We start from the raw sequence: 20,417 nt of genomic DNA on the forward strand, positions 1-20,417 counted from the left end.
CAATTCCAATGCCATTTATTTTTATTTTTAGCTTAGATCTCTGATCATTTACAGTTTGCCAAAATACTTGTTTTGTGATCTTTTTTGGATTTTTTTTATGTTATCTATTGAAGCTGTTCTGTCCTCGATTACATACAGAGCAGTATTTTATTTTTATTAATTACAGTTTATTTCCTTTGTATCCCAGCTGTAGCCTCCTCTCTTCTCCCCTCCCAATTCCATCCTCCCTCCCTCTTCTTCTCATATGCTCCTCCCCCAGTTCAATGATAGGAGAGGTCCTCCTTCCCTTCCATCTGACCCTAGCCTATCAGGTCTCTTCAGGACTGCCTGCATTGTCTTCCTCTGTGGACTGGTAAGGCTGCTCCCCCCTCAGGTGGAGGTGATCAAAGAGTCAGCCTGTGAGTTCATGTCAGAGACAGGCCCTGTTCCTATTACTAGGGAACCCTCTTGGACACTGAGCTGCCATGGGCTACATCTGTGCAGGGGTTCTAGGTTATCTCCATGCATGGTCCTTGGTTGGAATATCAGTCTCAGAAGACCCCTGTGCCCAGACTTTTTGGATCTGTTGCTCTCCTTGTGGAGCTCCTGTCCCCTCCAGGTCTTTCTATCTCCTACTTCTTTCATAAGATTCTCTGCACTCTGCCCAAAGGTTGGCTATGAGTCTCAGCATATGTTTTGATACCCTGCAGGGTAGAGTCTTTCAGAGGCCCTCTATGGTAGGCTCCTGACTTGTTCCCTGTTTTCTTGCTCTTCCGATGTCCATCCCATTTGCCTTTCTGAATGAAGGTTGAACATCTTACCCAGGGTCCTCCTTCTTGATTAGCTTCTTTAGGTGTACAGATTTTAAAATTATTATCCTATATTATATGTCTAATATTCACTTATAAGTGAGCATATACCATGTGTGTCTTTCTGCTTCTAGGATACCTCACTCAGAATGATCTTTTGTAGTTTCCACCATTTGCCTGCAAATTTCATGATTTCCTTGTTTTTCATTGCTGAATAATATTCCAATGTGTAGATGTACCACAATTTCTATATCCATTCCTCAGTTGAGGGGCATCTTGGTTATTTCCAGCTTCTGGCTTACAAATAAAGCTGCTACAAACATGGTTGAGCAAATGTCCTTGTTGTATACTTGAGCATCTTTTGGGTATCTGCCTAGGAGTAGTATAGCTGGATCTTGAGGTGGCACTATTCCTAATTGTATGAGAAAGTGCCAGATGGATTTCCAAAGCGGTTGTACAAATTTACATTCCCACCAGCAATGGAGGAGGGTTCCTCTCTCTCCACATCCTCTCCAACATGACAAACCCAAACTTATGAAACACAAAGAAAGCAGTGCTAAGAGGAAAATTCACAGCACTATGTGCCTTCAAGAAGAAATTTGAAACATCTCATACAAGCAACTTAGTGGCTCACCTGAAAGCTCCAGAAAAAAAAAGAAGCAGACATACCCAAGAGGAGTAGATGGCTGGAAATAATCAAACACAGGGCAGAAATCAATAAATTAGAAACAAAACAATTCAAAGAATCAATGAAACCAAGAGCTGGTTCTTTGAAAAAATCAACAAGATAGACAAACCCTTAGCCAAACTAACAGAAGGGCGGAGAGTCACTATCCAAATTAACAAAATCAGAAATGAAAAGGAAGACATAACAACAGACAATGAGGAAATCCAAACAATCATTAGGTCTTACTTCAAAAGCCTGTACGACACAAAATTTGAAAATCTAAATGAAATGGACAATTTCCTTGATCAATTCCACTTACCAAAGCTGAATCAAGAGCAGGTAAATCAATTAAATAGTCCTATATCTCCTACCAAAAATGAAGCTGTCATCAAAAGTCTCCCATTCAAAAAAAGCCAAGAGCCAGTTGGTTTCAGCACAGAATTCTACCAGACCTTCAAAGGAGGGCTAACACCAATACTCTTCAAACTATTCCACAAAATAGAAACAGAATGAACACTACCAAACTCATTCTATGAAGCCACAGTCACCTTGGTACCTAAACTTCACAAAGACCCAACAAAAAAAGAGAATTTCAGGCCAATCTGTCTAATGAACATGGATGCAAAAATACAGAGCAGTGTTGTTTTTAACAATAGGCTTTAAATCTTTTAATTGCTCTGTGAATGAGTTTCTCCTATGCTTCCATGAGACACTGAAATGTATTTGATGTTGGGGCCTATGGCAGGACACTCGGGTATTTCCTGAAAGCAAAGGGTTACTTTGCCTATCTTTTGTTGATCTGCACTGGTTAATTCAATGCCTGACTTTGCCACAACTTCTCCCCCAAAATAATTTTAGAAAGAAAAAAATTTTTTTTTTCCTGCCAAAACCCCAGAAACCCTCTTGATTCCTCTCTTCCACACAGCAATGTCAAGCATATTGTCACTAAATAACTTATCACATTGGTTGCTCCTTTCTCTTCTGGAAGCCAGAATCCTTCCCACAGCTTAACGGGGTCCATGTAGTGTGAATCCTTCCCATAGCTAACAGGGTCCATGTAATATGAATCCTTCTCACAGCTGACTGAGGCCATGTGGTGTGAATCCTTCCCACAGCTGATGGGGGCCATGTAGTGTGGTCATGTCCACAACCTCTCTGACTTCATCTGTTGCTCTCTCCTTCCTTCCCTGCTGCATTTCACAATAACAGCCTGTCTGCTTGTTCCTTCAGCTCTCTGTCACTCCATATAAAGGTTTCCCCTTCAATCCAGCAGTCACTGTCCTTCCAGTTTCTGTCTTCAACATTTATCACCAGCAATCAAATTATTTTTTAATGATCGCTAATCTCTTTGCCCACATAAATGTAAAGCAGTGCTGGTGACCATCTAAGGAGAAGAAAGCACGCTGGAGAATGCCAGGAGGCTGGCAAATCCCATCCATATTGTTTCAGGGGATTCAAATTTCCTTCCCCATTTTAAGCCAAAAGACACTTATTCTTCATTTCTGCATAAATCATTCCAATTCCTTTTCTATCTAAGACTGAACAGTATTTGTTTCTTCTATTTACTAAGCCCTTGATACTTGAAAAAAAAAAAAAAAAAAGAGCATTTAAAATAAAATGAGCCCTGGAAGGGGTTTTGGCCATTAGTGAGCAGAGGCTGACATCAGCAGGAAGTGCCTCAGCCATTCTGTGTGCAAGCCTCTGGCCAAGAGGGCAGGTTCTGCACGCCATTTGCGATCCACTGGAGCTGAGTGGTTTAAACTTTCTGACTGGGTGTGGCATGAGCTTGGCAAGCCACAGGCGCCAAGTGGCTAATTACATTTCCATTGCTAGTTGCGTGCAAGGCTGTGTCATCGTCAGAGTGAGCTAACCCAGGTCATCTGATTCCCCTCCAATTTCCCTTTCAGTTGTCCAAGGTCAGTGTGGGACCTCCCTGGGAAGGATACTCCATTATCCCCATTCTTGCACAATTACATACAGCAAGGTCTGGTGGTTTGGGGAAAGGAACTCTGTCTTTACACTTCTGTCACAGTCAAGTTTATAAACTGGCCTTTCTTTAAGTCTTTATTTCCCCTAATTGCCCAAAATAAATATGGCAGCCCAGGGGATGGGACTTTCCAAGTGATTCTTCCAGCCCGCCTTTTCAGCCAGACTCTCAAGATCAAGACCCTCTTTTGACTGTCTTCTGGACAGAACTCCATTCCATTCCTAGGGGTTTCTGAAACTCATAAAATTCCCATGTAAGAGAAAATCTGCCTTCTGAGAGCTCTAGTCAGAGCAAGGGAACTGGCTCCAGGTTGACTTCTGAGCCCCATTCAGCCAGGTCACCAACCATCCTGCCTATGCGCAGGAAGAATCCTGGGGCTCCACAGCGTGGGGACCGGAGTCCCTCACAGAGGAAGGATTCATCTGAACTGTGAGAGTGTGGAAGCAGCATTCCCCCACATGGCCCTCTCAGCTCACCGACAGATGTGCACCAGCTGGTCCAGCTCAGGGCAGCTGCACTCGTACAGGTCCCGACAGCTTCTGTGGCTCTGGTCCATTAGCTCACCCAGCAGCTGGATGGCATTGTCGGGTGCCTCTTCGCACACCTGCTTGAACTGCAGCACGCGTGCAGCCTCGCTGTACACATGCTTCGCCCGCTGATAGAGCTTGAAGGTAAGTTCTGAGGAAGGAGGGGTGTGGGGAAAGACATAAGAAAGGATTACCAAACCACACAGTACCAAAAGAGTGTGAGTGTGTGTGTGTGTGTGTGTGTGTGTGTGTGTGTGTGTGTGTGTAATGTAGGCCAGGCTAGCTGACTCAAGATTATCCTACCTCAGCCTCCCTAGTCCTGGGATTACAGGTCTGAACCACCACACCTACCTACCTACCTACCTACCTACCTACCTACCACACAGTTTTAAGGGCTTCCATTTCTGCCTTCACTGTCAGTAGCTACTAATCACACAACAATGGAACTGGGTCCACACTGACTTCTGAACCCCATAAAGCCAGGTCTCAGACCATCCTGCAGATGCACAGGAAGAATACGGAGGGTCTACATCATGGGGACTGGTAGGTCTCTATTTCACTGAGTTTGTCATTAACTGAAAAAAAAAAAAAAAAAAAAAAAGGTAAATCAGTTTTACTTCTTCCTGAATACTGGTTTCAGATCTCTTTCACTCAGCATTCCCAGACACTCACACACACACACACATACACACACACCTTGCCATGGCAAGGAAGAGGCAGCAGTATCAAGCACGCCCTACATATCAGCTGCCTTAAAAGCACAACTTCCTGTCATCTGCAGCAGCCTGGAGAGATGAACAGAACCATTCCTCCTTAACAGACGACAAAGGCTGAGGGCAGTGACCAGCCGATACGGTGGGAGCACAGATGTCCCACCCCAATGCTAGTTCCTCCCGGTGAGCTCCAGCAGAAAAGCTTCCTGACGATGCAGACACCAGTAATTATGTCTACAGAAATGTGCCCGAGAACAAGAGCCGACTGTGGGGGAAGTATGGTATCAGTGGGAGGGGATGAGAGAAAAGGGGGTGGAAATGATGGAAATTCAGTGTATACATGTGGAAAATATATTCTAGAGAAACAGAGAAGCACAACTACTTATGTATGTATATAATTTTATTTATATTTAATATACAGTTATGTGTTATGGTATCATTTATCATAGCCAAAATATAAACAATCTAAGTGATCAATAAAGGAGATTAAAAAAAATACTTAATCCATTCTAAAACATAATATGGCTATTAAAATTCAAATTTTGGACAAGTTGCTACACAGGAAATTGCTAGGCACTGAGGGAGGTGCTAACACAACCCCCTGTTCTAACTGGTACTAACGACAGAACACACACACACATATTTACGCACATGGTAGCCTACACAAAGCACTACATGTCAGTAGCACTCTGAGACCCATCTTGGATGACTTTATTACCCTCTCAGAACAGCTCTGGATTCTGCAAAGCCCTCAATGACTCTACCAGCTACAGTGACACAAACCTATCTGACAACAATGGCTCTATCATGTTTGGCTCATTCCCAGGATAACAACTGAGGCCTTGCTGAAGCCATGAAACATACTGAATAGTGTGGGAGTTGGTGTGGTGGGTCTCAGGCAAGATAAGGAAATTTATGAATGCCCTCTAGTCACTAGGAGAGAGCCCAGGGATGAAGGTGAGAGGGTGACGGATGGTTCATCAGTTTGACAACCAGCTGTGTCCCAGTTCGCTTCCTCAGATGGGCTCTATTCTCTTGTCTGTGAAATGAGATGGGGATTCAGTTCTCGGGATCCTCTGGCTTTGCCCTCTGATAATTGCACAAGGACCTTCCTGTGTGCATGACCTCTCAGGGCCCCTTTCAGCTGCCCCCTGTGGTGAGGGCGCTGTCTGTGACAATGTTGTCTGTGCCCTTAGTTCTTCCACAGGCTGACCAGTGGGATCCCACCAGGGGCTGCTCTTACCAAAGGACAGAGAAAATCGGAAAAAAATGAGAGGAAAGAGAGTAAGCACAAAAGATTTATTCCTTGGCTTTGCTATGTATTATCTTTGTCTTGGTCACTCTTTTCTATGAATTTGAGTCAATTCTGACAGGCTAAGCTTCCCAAACAAATCCCTGCTCATGTTGCTACCTCAGTCCACAGCCACTTTCCCAAGGTTTACCATAGTCCACGCTTGTTCCCAAAGGGGCCTCTTCCTTCAGCCAAACTGCCTCATCTGTAGTTGTTCTAACAGCCTTTGCTTCTGGATACAGTCATTCGTCACACACAGAAACGGCTTCTTGCCCTCTCTCTATGTCAAAACTTTACCTCATTCTGAAGGCTCGGATTACATTTTACATCATCCTTGAGGCCATGAGGGGCTCATCTGGAAATAATTTCTTGACTGAATTTGTACCATTCTTACGGTTTGTGCTCTCATCTGGGGCTTATGTACTTTCCATAGTGGTTCTTTCTCAGAGCTCTGCAAAGGTTTTGCAGAGTCCTGAAGTCAGGTCCCCAGTCTCTTAGCTCCATGCACTCCCAAAGCAATCCCCACCTCATATCCCCTCAACAGTGTCTTGTGTGGTAGAGCCCAGCGGGTGTTTGAGGTTAATTATTATAAAATTGGGACTTTACTTTTAACCCCAGTTCAAAATCAAAATACTTTCATCTGGGCTTGCTGTTCTATTTAAGAAGGGAAGGAAGAAAAGAAGCCATTATTGACAGTTTGAGTGTTGAGACAGTGTCCAGCCAGCAGGGTTCCCATTATTATTAAATCTGTAACTGCTGACACCAAGTGTGGTTGAAAAATAAGAAAAATAAGGAAAAACCACTGGTTAAATATAGGTGGGGAGACAGGAAACATGTTTTGTTCCATTGGTGGCAAATCATGGGACTCACCCACTCTATGCTGTCGATATGCTGTTTCCATAGTCAGTGCCACTGAAATGGGAGAATGGCTTATTCTAGGGTGTCAGAGCATCCCAAAGTGGGGGCGGGGGGAACCTTTATCAGCACACAGCACTGGCTGATGCCCTCTACAAACCCGCACATTCGAACAGCATGGGGGATATTGGCAGCCAGTCATCAACGTTTCCAAACCAGAGGGAAAAAGCAAGGCAAACTGAAACGTGTCGTGGTTTGAAAGAGAAATGTCCCTCCTAGGCTTACGTGGTGGAACCCTTAGTCTCCGGCTGGTGGTGCTATTTGGAGAAATTATAAAATTCTCCTGAAACCTTGATGAAGGAACTCCATCACCGGGAGCAGGCTTTGGGGATTTACAACCTTGCCAACTTCCTGCTGCTCCTCTGCTTCCTGTGCAGATAAAAGGAGATCAGCCATTATGGACACTCTAGAGCCACAAGCCAAAATAAACTCTCTTCTAGAAGTTGTTTTTGGTCCTGGTGCTTTAACACAGCAACAAAAAAGGAACCAACACAGGGCTTCCCAAGATGGGTGCCAATTGCTTCCTCTGTATGTGTTTAATACAATCCAAGCTGTAGAATACACGTCAGGAAAGAAAGAAAATAGCTTTGGCAACTTCACTTTAACAGTATTGTTTCTTGAAGTTAAAAGCCAAGGATATAATCTTGGAAGCTTGTATTTATGTATTTAGGAGTACATACGTACATACATACACACATACATACACACACACACACACACATACACACACACGTACCTAACAACAATTAATGGAAAAAGAGAGGTCATGAATTTGAAAGAGAGCAAGGATGGGTATATGAGAGAGTTTAGGTGGGGAATGGAAGAAGAAATTATGTATAATTTCAAAAATTATAATCTCAAAAATTAAAAAAATAAAAATACAAACAAAAATAAAACATAAAATTTGAAGTTAAAACAAACTCTTTAGAATTTCAACTTTAAGGTTCGATGTTTCAGTTTTACTTTTGAATGATGTTACCTCCCATGGTTGTCGAATCACTGCTGTCCCATGAATAAAGAACCCTGAGTTTCCAGGCCCACTGCAGTTTATAGCTTCACCGAGGGAAAGCATGAAGCCACACCCTCGGTGCACAGAGCAACTCAGATTGGTGAGAGGTGTCTGCATCGCGCTGTGGTGTGAAAACATTCATTAAGTGTCAGCAGAACAGTCCACCCAGATAGGACAGAGGAGAAGGGGTACAGACTGCCACCTTCTGTCAACTGTTGAAGCATTTTAAATTATACATGACTTCTAGCTCTCCTTACCTGTTTGAGTATGCCCCGTTATAAAATAAGAATACTCCATTGCTATCAACCTAACAGTTTCCCTGGACTCCCTAAGGCCTTGGTAGTCGGTCTCTGGCTCAGTTTCTCCAGGCGTTCCCATTTAAATTTCAGGTGGTTTACACACAGAAGTCCACCATCCCGGAAGGAAGCTGCCGCTCCCACCCTCAGCCGGGATGTGGTCTCTGGAAGGTCACCCTTACATCCACAGACCTATGGACAGCACTAACCAGACTCAGTGGGTATGTAAAGACAAGGAGGATACAAAGCAGGAAGGGAACATGATTGGGGGATCTGGGAGGGTTGTAGAGGGAGAGAGAGGAGAGAGGCAGATAAGATCAAAATCCATGCATGAAACTCCCCGGGGATAAACACACAGTTTAAAGCTTCACACTGCATGTTTAGTAGCTGTGCTGGTGTGCCTCTCACTCTGCTTTTGACATCCTAGGCCTCAGTATCGGATCTGCACGTATCTCAAGGACACATCCATAAGAAAACTCAATAGAGTCCAGCATGGAGAACCCATTTTCATTTTCCTGTCCAACAACACACTCCTTTGGTATTAGATATTTTCCTTGAGTGAATGTTCTTGATGTAAAAGCATCCAGAAAGGTTTTCTTTATTAAACCCTTAGGTGCTTTTGCTGTGATAAGAAACAGAGAGTGTGCCACACACCACCACGCCCCACGGTACCGGCCGCTATCGTACAAGTGTTAGCAGCAAGCCCTCTCAGTGGGAGCATCTAACTGGGCCTTTTACTGGACACTGAAGGGGCGGGGGTGGAGGGACTGCCAAAGCTCCTGTCCCTCAACAGCAGTAACTCAGCAAGAGAGAGGGCAGAGGGGGCATCTGTTTTCACTCACAGCATAATGATCAAGCCCAAGGCTTTAGCAGATTCCCAGACCACCCTTCAGGAGGAAGCAGCTCTTTGTCAGCTGGGTGTCACAATTGCCCTCTGGAGCCAAGGCTCTAGCTTGTTATATGTTCACCAAGCCTCTGCTGTACAGTTACCAAAACATGGGAGGGCATCTGAACTGTGTCAGTTAGTTTTATGAGCAGATGCCCATCTTCCATAGCTCTTGTAACTCTTGATAGAGGCACTACGGTAGAGGATGAAGGGAGCTGTTTCTTGCTGTGTTCACACCTTCAAACTGTGACACTCAGTGCAGTGCCTGCATCACTCATCGCCTCTCCTACCCAGAAGAAACCATGGTTTCCGAGCGTGATAACCAACTCGGTCTTGGGACAGTTTATCTTAGATAATTACAGAATCGAGTTCTGAAATCCCAGCACCAACTCTGACATCTAAGTGATCTGTAAATGAATATTTTGTTTGGTTATTAAAGAACTGTCATTTGCACAATATCTTGCTAGCTCTCCATGTGCCTTCTCACTTCATCCCTCGCCCTCCAATTTCCCAGAACACGGGCCTCATCTGTTTTCTTGTCATGATGAGATCTCTGTGATCCTCACACTCTGGTCCCTTCTGGTCAGTAAGGCCTCAGGTCTCATCACAGCTTCAAAGACAACCTCTCTGAACTCCAATATGGAGCAGTTTTTCCTCTGGACACACATGCTCTTCATTTTGCTTTGTTCTTATGCTCATCACTATCCAATTGTTATCCTATTTGCCGGTGTGCTCACTGATTTACACAACTTCCTTCAACCAGAACACTAGCTCTCCTTTTTTATTTTTCCAACATGTTGCCCCAGATAGACTAGGATTTAGCACATAGTAAAGGCTCCATAAGTGCTGACCAAATGGTTTTCTAGTTTTCCTTGCAATTGAAAATGGACCAAATATACAGTTGTAGATGGTTACAACAGGGAACACAGAAAGGATCCACCAATAACATCAGTGAGTTGGAGGAATTTGTGGCAATACTGTGTAGAGGCAGCCAGTCAACGCTAGTCCCCAAAGAGAGCCCTAATAGCCATCATCAGAGATGACTGACAGTGGTTTGTGTCACACTTGGTTATTGTCATAAATGTGAAATTTCTAAAACAAATTGTGTCTCAAAAAAAAAAGAGAGAGAGACAAAAAGCAGATAATTTAAATAAACTTTTTTCTTTTTAAAGTAATCTTTGTAGCAAAGGTGTGCCTCTACTTTCTGCCTTTAAAAGGCAAATGGATGGTGTGGGGGAAGAGTTTGTTCAGTGGTTAGGAGCACTTGCTGATCTTCCAGACTGTTTGGGTTCCAGCACCCAAAATTTGGGCAGCTCATAAGCACTGCAACTCCAGTTACACACACACACACAGTCTCTGTCTCTGTCTCACCAAATACACAGTCTTTTAAATGGCTGAGTGTGTAGCCTGGAAAAGGAGGCCAGCACTGGAAGGCACTCTCAGGAAGGACTTGAGCCACAGAGCTTCCTGATGTGAAGACAGAACAATTCAGGTCACCTGAAAACAATGCATACACAGGAGCATGACTTGGAGAAGTCTCTCCAGGAAGCCACCCTCACATTTGCAATATTAACACCCTCTACAGAACCCAGTACACAGACTGAAAATTAATCCTTGGGACTTGACTTACCATGGTATCTTGGGCTATACAATATATTTGAATTGAGAAGTTTACACAAATACCAGGATTTCCGCTTTCTTTTAGAAAAATTAAGATGTCTGTCTGTTCTGGAACTGCTTCCTGCACACTAACCACTGGCTGGAGCTAAAAAGACATCATCTTACTACTCACTAGTGAGGCAGTCTGATGCACATCAGATGGCAAGGAGTGCTGGGACCAACTATGTCAGGAGTCTGGTACCTGTCCTTCCATCATTTACAGGGGCATATGTGTGATCCCTGTTCTGTAAAACCCTCTGCATCCATAACTCATGACAGAGAGGCGAGCAGGCAAGCCTCTGAGTGGTTCATCATGACAGAATAGGCTCCTATAACTCTTACAACTAAATGTCACCACCCCTAGGCACATTGTTAGCTCTGTATTGAATTATGTTCTGTCTCCTCCAACTCTGGTGAGTTGTATTTCCCAGACACACACAAATACAATGTAGCCCTTCAAATATGTGAGGACAGCACTCATGTCTTATGTCCTGAACACTGTTAAAGATCTACTGTGTCAGCTCTAAAACTAAAGAATCACCGATAACAAGGTGGGGGTGGCTCTTTACTCTCAAAAAGTCAGTCTACTGGAGTAAAAAAAACCAAAAAACCACAAAATGAGAATAAAGGCCCTAATAGCTAAGGCACTGTTCACAGCTGAGGAAAGACACAAAGTCAAGAGGGCATCTGGGCTAAGAGAACCTAAAAGCAAAGTCTAGGACCAAGAGTGGTATTAGGAGCATTGCTCTCTGTGAGTCAGGGCAGTGAGAGCTGAAAAAGAGAAACATCAATAAAGGAGACATGAGTAGCAGGCAATCATTGAAGCAGTTGGAGCCAGTTCCTTGGCGGGTTACAGAACTACACAGATGTACCTTAGAATTAGCTTAAAAAGAATAGGTATAACTTCTTATGTACTGTATGGATTCTTTACCTGTCAATAAACAGCTGATTGGCCTATAGCTGAGGCAGGAAACAGAAGGGAGGAGTTCCAGTAGAGAGGGTGAATATTGGGATAGGGTGAAGTGTGAGGTGAATTCACCTGGAATCCCGAGGACAGATGCATGAAACCTAAGCCAAGGCAACCAGCCCCATGGCAGAACTGAATAGAATAGAATAGAACAGAACAGAACAGAACAGAACAGAACAGGACAGAACAGAACAGGATGCTAGTTTTGAGCAAGCCAGGGAATGTGCCTAGATATATTGGCCTAGGCTCTCATAAATATATTTAAGTCTCAGAGTAGTTATTTCTAGAAACAAGGGTGTAGGTTAAAAAAAAAAAAAAAAAAAAAAACAGCACAGGTTACAGAAAGAAAGGCATCAAACCCTGTTCCTCCCAGCTTTTGAGTATTGTCTTCAGTGGGGTTAACATCACCACAAAGTGCCTGGGTGAAGGTATTGGTGAGCTCACAGAATCTTCACGACTGTCTACATAGCATCCTCTCTGTTAGAAAGTGAGAAAAGCAGAAAGTCATGGTCAGAAGGCAGGGCAGACAGTGAGAAGTGCTGTCACCATCATCCCACAGGAAGCTGTCTGGATATGACACTGCTCCACAGACACTTTGTCAGCTGGCCTGTGCTAGACAGGCAGGAGCCCAGCCATGGCTACAGTTCAGCAAGGAAGCAGGAGCCTTTGCTTACCTGCAGGCTTCAACTGACCCTAGAGAGTGAAGTCTAATGCTCAGATTTCCATAAAGCAGAGAATACCCTCTCACTCATCCATAATGATAGCAGAGATCCCAAAGAGCTGGCTCGGGTGCTAAAAGCACCTACTGTCTGCCTCTTACAGCACAGAGGCCATGGCAGCTTCACTCACATGAATCAACCTCAAGCCTCCTTCTCATGCTTAGGACACTCTCATCTGTGTGTATCTTTCATTGATACAGTGTCGCGCTTGAACCCAGGGCTTCATGGACACAGGCTCCACAACTGAGTTACAACTGAGACCCACTCCTCTGGTCCTGAACGTCATTTCCAGGACCGACTGCAGGTGTGGACAAGGGTCTGCTGCCCTCGGGAGAAATCTGTCTTTGGTGTGGTGAGTTGTCCTGTGTTGTCTCCTATCAGCAAACTGCATAAAGCAGAAGGAACAAAAGAGAACACAGACTGTTGTTTACTGGTGGCTCAGCTAAAAGGCAGTAAATACTGTGGGATCACCCATAGCCTAGCTGAAGACTTAATATCAGGATAGGTAAGACAAGATAAATCATTATCCTAGTCTCAGAGAAGTAGTAATCTTTATCTTGTGAGTGTACAATTAATTTTTCTGAGACTCTTATACCCCCAAATACTTTCCCCTCCTTGAGTGAGAGGCCATGAAGCTGCACGCCAGTAGCTGAGTTCTCTGCAGCACAGAGTGCCCATGGACTAACCAGTGCTTGTTACCAAGAACAGAAGTTCAGAGGTGGATGTTGAAAACTGCCTTAGAGTCTTCTCCAGGCCCTGTGTTTCTTATGCAGCATTGACTCTTTGCACCATTGAAGCATATAATGGAAAAACACTATATAATCCCTATTGAAGCTGGATTGTGGTTTCAAATTTATTTTCCTAGTAATAATATTTTTCATAAATGTGAAATTTACAAAATGGTCAAAGCCACACAAAATAGACTGCTGTTTTCCGTCACATTAGTGCTCCATTCCCATGCTGCAAAGACTAAATTCAATTAGCATTTTATATTTAAAGAGAGAGAAAAAATATTTAACTACCTGCTTTTAAAAAGCAAAACCACCAATGAAGAAAAGCATACATGCACTTCAAAAAAGCCCATTAATCCATGGAAAACTGCATTCCAACGGGCATTTGTGAATAGTTTAAAATCTATAGCAAAATGCTACTTTGTCCATGAAGAGGAACAGCATGCACATACATAGAGCTCTGCAGGAGCCACTGTCAGCTTCATAATAAGGCTTTGCCACAGTCACCCTCAACTTGTATGTGACATTCTAGCAATACAGATGTCCTGGTAACATGACAGAGCCCTTCTCTCCCTCCTTTCCATTCTACGGTCTTTGGATTCTCTCACGCCTGGGCCATTGTATCACCTTCCACTTGCCCTTCTCATCTCTAATCACCCTAGACCTAGACTCACCTTCTTGAACATTTCATTTGATGAAATTTTAGCATGCTGAATGCCCCTCAGTGCATTCAGTCCTTTGTTACTTCTTACAAGACGTGACGCCTTCCCCACCCCCCTGAAGCGTTTTTTTTCCAGTGTCCACAGAGCCCCAGAGAGAAGGCAACTGTGTCCCACACACTCATCCTGCGACCCTGCACGCCTTTGCAGACACCAGCTTCCATGGAGCTCTCATGGAAGAAAGTAAGGGTCAGAAGTGCTTCTCCTGCCTCTTCACAGCCTTAGTACTTGCATCCCTTTCCATCTGTAGGCACCATGATGGCTAAGGAGGGAAGGGACGAAGGCTTCTTTGCCCTCACAACCTCATAGGATTTCTCAACTCCTACACCGAACGCCATTGTGTTCCTGCTCGTTTGATGGTCCTTGAATGGGCCACATTTAACATTTTTTGTCTTTTTCTTGAAAAAAAAAAAAAACAAAAACAAAAAAACAGTGCCTCTCCCACTAACTTCCAGGAATTTCCCTACAATTTGGTTCTTGGAAAAGTGAGAGAGAGCATTTCAAAGCAAGCAGAGGGAGTCAGTGAGGAGGCATGAGCTACACAGATCTAACAGAGGGATTGGAGAACAATGTCACATTTGCCTACAGCCAGCCTGTCCCTTCTGTTTTGTCAAAAGGGAGTGGGTTACTGCACTAGCTTTGTTCTGCTAATTAATAAAAGGGAGAGAAAAGTTAAGGAAATATAAATGAAAGAGGGGCAAAGGAAAAAAAATCAGTACTTATCTGAGAATTAAGTAGCATATTTCCATCAGGGTATCTTCAAAAAATTATTATTCTTATCTTCCCACAAAATCCTAAATTAAATGAGGACTAAGGTGGCAGGGCTGGCTGCACAGTACTTAGCACAGTACTTAAATAACGGTCTCTAGGCTGATAATTTATTGAATGGAGGATTAAAAATCAACTTCAAATTCTCTAGCCATTTATCTCCAATATAGTTTTTAAAAGTTACTGTTGGCGGTTGGTTTTGTCCACTGTGTATTCAGATGCTGATTTCTATGCTCAGAGATCTGGTTGCAGTCCAGAGGTGGGCATTTTCACTATTATTAAAGAACCTCCTGTCTCAATATTGTGCACCATCATCTCTGGCTGGTTAATAAAGAGCTGATCAGCCAATAGCTGGGCAGGCGAAGAAAGTTAAGGTGAGACTTCTGATCCCAGTTGGGGGTTCCCAGGTGGAGGAGAGAGAGGAGTAGGTCACCATTAAGGTGGTGGCCAATAGTTGACTGCTATGGGGAAGTCTCTATGAGGACAAACATGGAGCAGGAGCAGACAGGGTGAGACTATATGGCAGGTAATGGGGCATGTGGCTGGGAAATAGTCAGGCCAGCATAGACAGGTTAGAATAAATGAGTATCTGCCCAGCTATAGTGCTTTGAAGCTTAATAAATGTCGTGGATCTCTATATCATTATTTGGAAGCTAGAATGGGCAGAGAAAATTCCCCGGCTTTTAGTTTTACATTTGGCAAAAGTAGACAAAAATCCAAGCTTAGAACAAAAGATTCAGGTGTTGGAAAATCCAGGGTGGAAGGGCACAAACAAGTGCTCCCAAGAACAAAGGCAGTTTCCTAGCCATCTGAGAGTGAGATGCGGCTCCTTTAGAACCCCCTTCAGGCAGCAAAACTGGCTGTGGGGTAGGCGAGGTACCTGCTGTGGGGAAGGTCCTGGGAAGGGTCCAGCATCCAGGGAGCATGGCCTGTGCTCCCCTGTGCAGTCACACCAGTTGAACTAGGAAGAAGGTAGGGGTTTCCAGGGAACATTGGCTGGAGAGCTGAGGTACTGAGATGCTTCATTCACAGGGAGAGGCATTCCAGGAATACCAAGTGCTTGCTGACCAGGAGAAAGGGAGTTGGACCTGTACTTTCTCTAAGGACTGTGACATTCTTCAGGTAGAAGGTGTGGGTTTCTGGGCTCCCTGGGCAGAAAAGAGGAAGCCTCACCAGCAAAGGAGTCCTCTCGGTGCTGAGCTCAGAGCTTTCTGGTCATAGCCTACCTCGAACTTATCAGCAGTTTCCCAGCATTGCCTTTAAAAGCTTCTGTGTTTACAGAACAAAGGGCTAGATAGCAATGAAGTTAAGGTGGCCCTGACAAGATTCACCCTCAAGCATACTCGATCGTCCAGCAAAACAGATTGTTTCAGTCAGGACTTAAATTAAACCCGACCACGCAAAAACTAGATAGCAAATGATATAGCTAGTTTTCCCAGGACTTGGCCATTATCCCAACTTTATTAGGGACCCCAAAAGAATATCACCCTCAGATAGTAGAAAGCAATTTTATGAAAATGACATCCCATTCCCAAGAGGTGGGGTGGATGATCTTTGTTAGTTCAGTGGGTGATAGATGCTTGTCATCATTAAAGGGGTGTTGATTGCAAGTTGTTAATGATCTTGATCAGGCAGGAAACAAAGTACAGAAGGTTAAACTCAGGGATATCTTTCTTTTTCTTTCCCCTATTCTTCTTTTTATCTTATCTAATGTTAAGAATAAGGGGGGAAGGAATTAAAAGAAAAAGGGGAGATACAGGAATGACAGGATAAAAGGGTAGATTATTGAAATTATTTTTAAACTAAAGAACAACTACTAGTCTCAAGTATTTTTATCTTGGTATAGATTATTATATATTTGATACAAATTGAAGGTTAATTTTGTGGCAACATAATATGTATTTATGTTTCTACTCTTGTTTACGGTATTGTACTTTTGTAACTCATTTAAAAGTGTAATGTGAGATTTTCAGTCTTTAAAAGCTGCTATTACACACTGTTTAGGATAATTAAAAAATGCAAGTTAGTAGTCAGTAAATCAAACTAGTGGTCATGTTTACTTACTAGTGTAGTTAATCACAGAAATAATCTTTGTATTTAAACAGTGTTTACGATAGATAGATAGTTGGTCTTCAAAAACCTCAGAGATCTAAAGAAGATGGCATTTAAAGATATTGTATTAATAAAAATGATCTTTTGATAGTGAGGCATGTCAGCTCCTAGCAGCAACCCCAGCTTACCTCAAAGAAGACGATGGGCATCGAAGAACTTGCATATTGAGTTTGCTTCAAATGTGGCAAGCTGGCCACTGAGCAAGAAACTGCCTTTGCTTCAACTGCAGACAGCATGCTGTCCAAGCTGTGGACACACAAGCTATGCTACAAAGGTGATTGCCAAGCTTTGCCAGGACAAGGTAGGGAATCCTTTATAATTCAAGCTTCTCAAAAAAAAGAAAAAAAAAAAAAAAAAAAAGGTCTGTCATATACTTGACCAGAGTCTGAAGATGGTGCTCCAACATTGCTGAGGAATATTGGGTAACTGTATAGGTAGGAGGCTGTCTATCATTTCTATGGTTTTGCAGGCTTCTTACTCTGCACTTTTGCATACTCAGATAATAGCTATTCCTTCTCAAGTCTCTGATGGAGTTGAAAACAAGAGAGTTATAGTCTCATAATTAAGCTTAAGTTGTTAAGGATTTAAGAAAATGTTTTATGAGGTCCCCTTTATTAACTGTTTCTCTTAGAGCCTGAGCTGTTGGTGTTCTGTTCAGGGAGTTGTATCCCGTGCCAATGAGTTCAAGTCTGATTCTCACTTTCTCTTCTAATAGATTTAGTGTTTCTGGTTTTATGCTGAAGTCTTTGATCCACTTGGACTTGAGTTTTGCGCAAAGTGACAATACGGACTTATTTGCATTTTTCTACACGTAGATATCCATTTAGACCAGCATCATTTGTTGAAGATGCTTTCTTTTTTTCTTTTTTTTTTTTTTCATTGTATGGCTTTGGCTTCTTTGTAAAAAAATCAAGCACCCATAGGAATGTGGGTTTTTGTCTGTGTGTTTCAATTCAATTCCATTGATCAACCGGTCTGTCTCTATGCCAGTGCTGTGCAGCGTTGATTACTATTGCCCTGCAGAATAACTTGAAGTCAGGGGTGGAGATACTTCCAGAAGATTTTTTATTGTATAAGATTATTTTAGCTATCCTGGATCTTTTATTTTTCCATATGAAGTTGAGAATTATTCTTTCAAGGTCTGTAAAGAATTGTTTTGGTATTTTGATGGAAATTGCATTGAATCTATTGATGTTTTTGGTAAAATGGCCATTTTTACTGTTAATCTTTCCAATCCATGAGCATGGGAGATCTTTACATCTTCTGATATCTTCTTCAATTTCTTCTATCAGAAGCTTGAAGTTCTCCTCATACAGGTCTTTCACTTGCTTGGTTAAAATTATACCAAGATCCTTTATATAATTTGTAGCTATAGTGAAGGGTGTTGTTTCCCTAATTTCTTTCTCAGCCCATTTGTCATTTGTCATACAGGAAGGCTACTGAATTTTTAGTTAATTTTGTATCCAGCCACTTTGCTGAAGGTGTTTATTAGCTATAGGAGTTCTCTGGAAAACTGAAAAGCTTCTATAAGGCAAAGGACACTGTCAACAGAACAAAATGGCAGCCTACAAATTGGAAACCCAATATCTGACAAAAAAAAAAAAAAAAACAAAGTAAGTAATCCAATTTAAAATGGGGTACAGAGCTAAACAGTGAGTTTTCAACAGAGGAATCTCAAATGGCCAAGAAGCACTTAAAGAAATGCTCAACATCATTAGTTATCAGGGAAATACAAATCAAAACAACTCTGAGAATCTATCTTACACCTGTCAGAATGGCTAAGAGCAAAATCTCAAGTGATAGCACTTGCTGGAGAGGATGTGGAGAAAGGAGAATGCACCTCCATTACTCTCGGGAGTGAAAACTTATACAACCACTTTAGAAATCAATCTGATGCTTTCTCAGAAAATTGAGAATAGCTCTTCCTCGAGCTTTACAACTCCCGGGCATATACCCAAGAGATGTTCCAACATACAACAAGGACATTTGCTCAACTATGCTCATAGCTGCTTTATTCATAATAGGCAGAAACTGGAAACAACCTAGATCCCTCAGCTGAAGAATGGATAAAGAAACTGTATTATATTTACACAAATGGAACACTACGCAGCTATTAAAAACAAGGAAATCATTTGCAGGCAAATGGATGGAACTAGAAAAGATCATCCTGAGTGAGGTAACCCAGACCCAGAAAGATACACATGGTATGTATTCACTTAAAAGGGGATTTTAGCCATATAGTACAGGGTAAGCATAATTCACAGACCCAAAGAAGCGACATAACAAGGAGGGTCCAAGGGAGGATGCTTGAAGCTCACTTAGAAGGGAAAATAGAATAGACAACAGAAGTGGTTGAAGAGACAGAACAGGATAGGAGAGGGAATGCTGAGGGAAATGAAGGTGGGGATCAGATGTGGGGAGAACACAGGGCTTGCAGAGAGAAGAGAAATCGTGGGCAGGGGCATCTATGAGACAAGCTAGATTGAAGACCTATGGCAGGGTAAGCTCCTAGGAGAATATGTGGGTGACTGTAGCGGAGACTCCTAGTAACAGGGGTAGTGGAGACTGAAGAGGCTGCCCTCTAACTAGACAGTGCTCCTAGTGGAGGAGGGGAACACCAACTCACCCACAAAAACTTAGACTCGAAATTTACCCTGCTGTGCAGGGATAAAGATAGAACAGAGATTAAGGGACTGTCCAGCAATGCTTGGCCCAACTTGAGACCAACCCCATGGGAGAGAGCCAACCCCTGATTCTATTAATGACACTCAGCTATGCTTGCAGATGGGAGCCTAGCATAGCTGTCCTCTGAAAGGCTCCACCAGCAGCTGATCAAAACAGATGCTAAGACTCATAGCCAAACATTAGGCAGAGCATAGGGAACTTGTGGAAGAATTGGTGGAAGGATAGAAGGACTGGAGGGGACAGGAACTCAACAAGAAGACTAACAGTCCCAACTAATCTGGGTTGAGGGGGCTTATGGAGACTGAAGCACCCACCAGAGACCATGCATGGACTGGACCTAGGTCCCCTACACATATGTACCCAATGGGCAGCTTGATCTCCATGAGGGTCCTTTAGAAAGGGGAACAGGGGCTGTCTCTGACATGGTCTGTTACATGCTTTTTGATCATTTCCCCCTGGTGGGGCTGCCTTACCAGGACACTATGAAAGAGGAAATTCTCAGTCCTGATGGGACTAGATATGCTTGGCTGGGTTAGTCAGGGTGGGGGATATCCCTTTTCTGAGGGATAGGGTAGAGAGTATAGGAGGAAGAAGGAGAGAGGGGAAGGAGGGACCAGGAGGAGAGGAGGGAGGGGGCTATGATTGGCATGTAAAGTGAATAAAATTTAAAAAGAAAGAAAAATGTTTTAAAGATATTTTTAGGTCTAGGTAGACGTTTTTTAGATTGATAAATGCAAGCTTTGAAAAAAAAATGATTTAAGTACAGAACTCTGAACTCACCAACATAGGATAGATAGCACTTTCTCCTGTGTTGCCAAATGCATACTGACTGAACATTATGAATATAAATCTTACATGATAGTTTTCGTAACTGTTCTTATTGTATGTGGTTTGTTATTGTAAGAGAAGGGACCTTTTATTGAACTAAAAGGGGAAGGAGTTGGGGACTGACCCTTTGCCTGTATGCTGATCGGGTTG

At 43.0% G+C, this 20,417-nt stretch overlaps 1 protein-coding gene across 5 annotated transcripts in view; it reads right to left on the reverse strand.

The window, feature by feature from the left end:
* The window catches only part of Galk2 (galactokinase 2), a 123,919-nt gene that overhangs the window by 11,167 nt on the left and 92,335 nt on the right, over positions 1 to 20,417 (reverse strand). For all 5 annotated transcript variants that reach the window (XM_060372082.1, XM_060372081.1, XM_021655941.2 and 2 more), the window contains exon 9: positions 3,919 to 4,120. In XM_060372082.1, the coding sequence (XP_060228065.1) occupies positions 3,919 to 4,120 (202 nt within the window). The remainder of the gene's footprint in view (positions 1 to 3,918; positions 4,121 to 20,417) is intronic.

This window comes from Meriones unguiculatus, chromosome 18, assembly GCF_030254825.1.
Source record: "Meriones unguiculatus strain TT.TT164.6M chromosome 18, Bangor_MerUng_6.1, whole genome shotgun sequence".
Taxonomy (NCBI): domain Eukaryota; kingdom Metazoa; phylum Chordata; class Mammalia; order Rodentia; family Muridae; genus Meriones; species Meriones unguiculatus.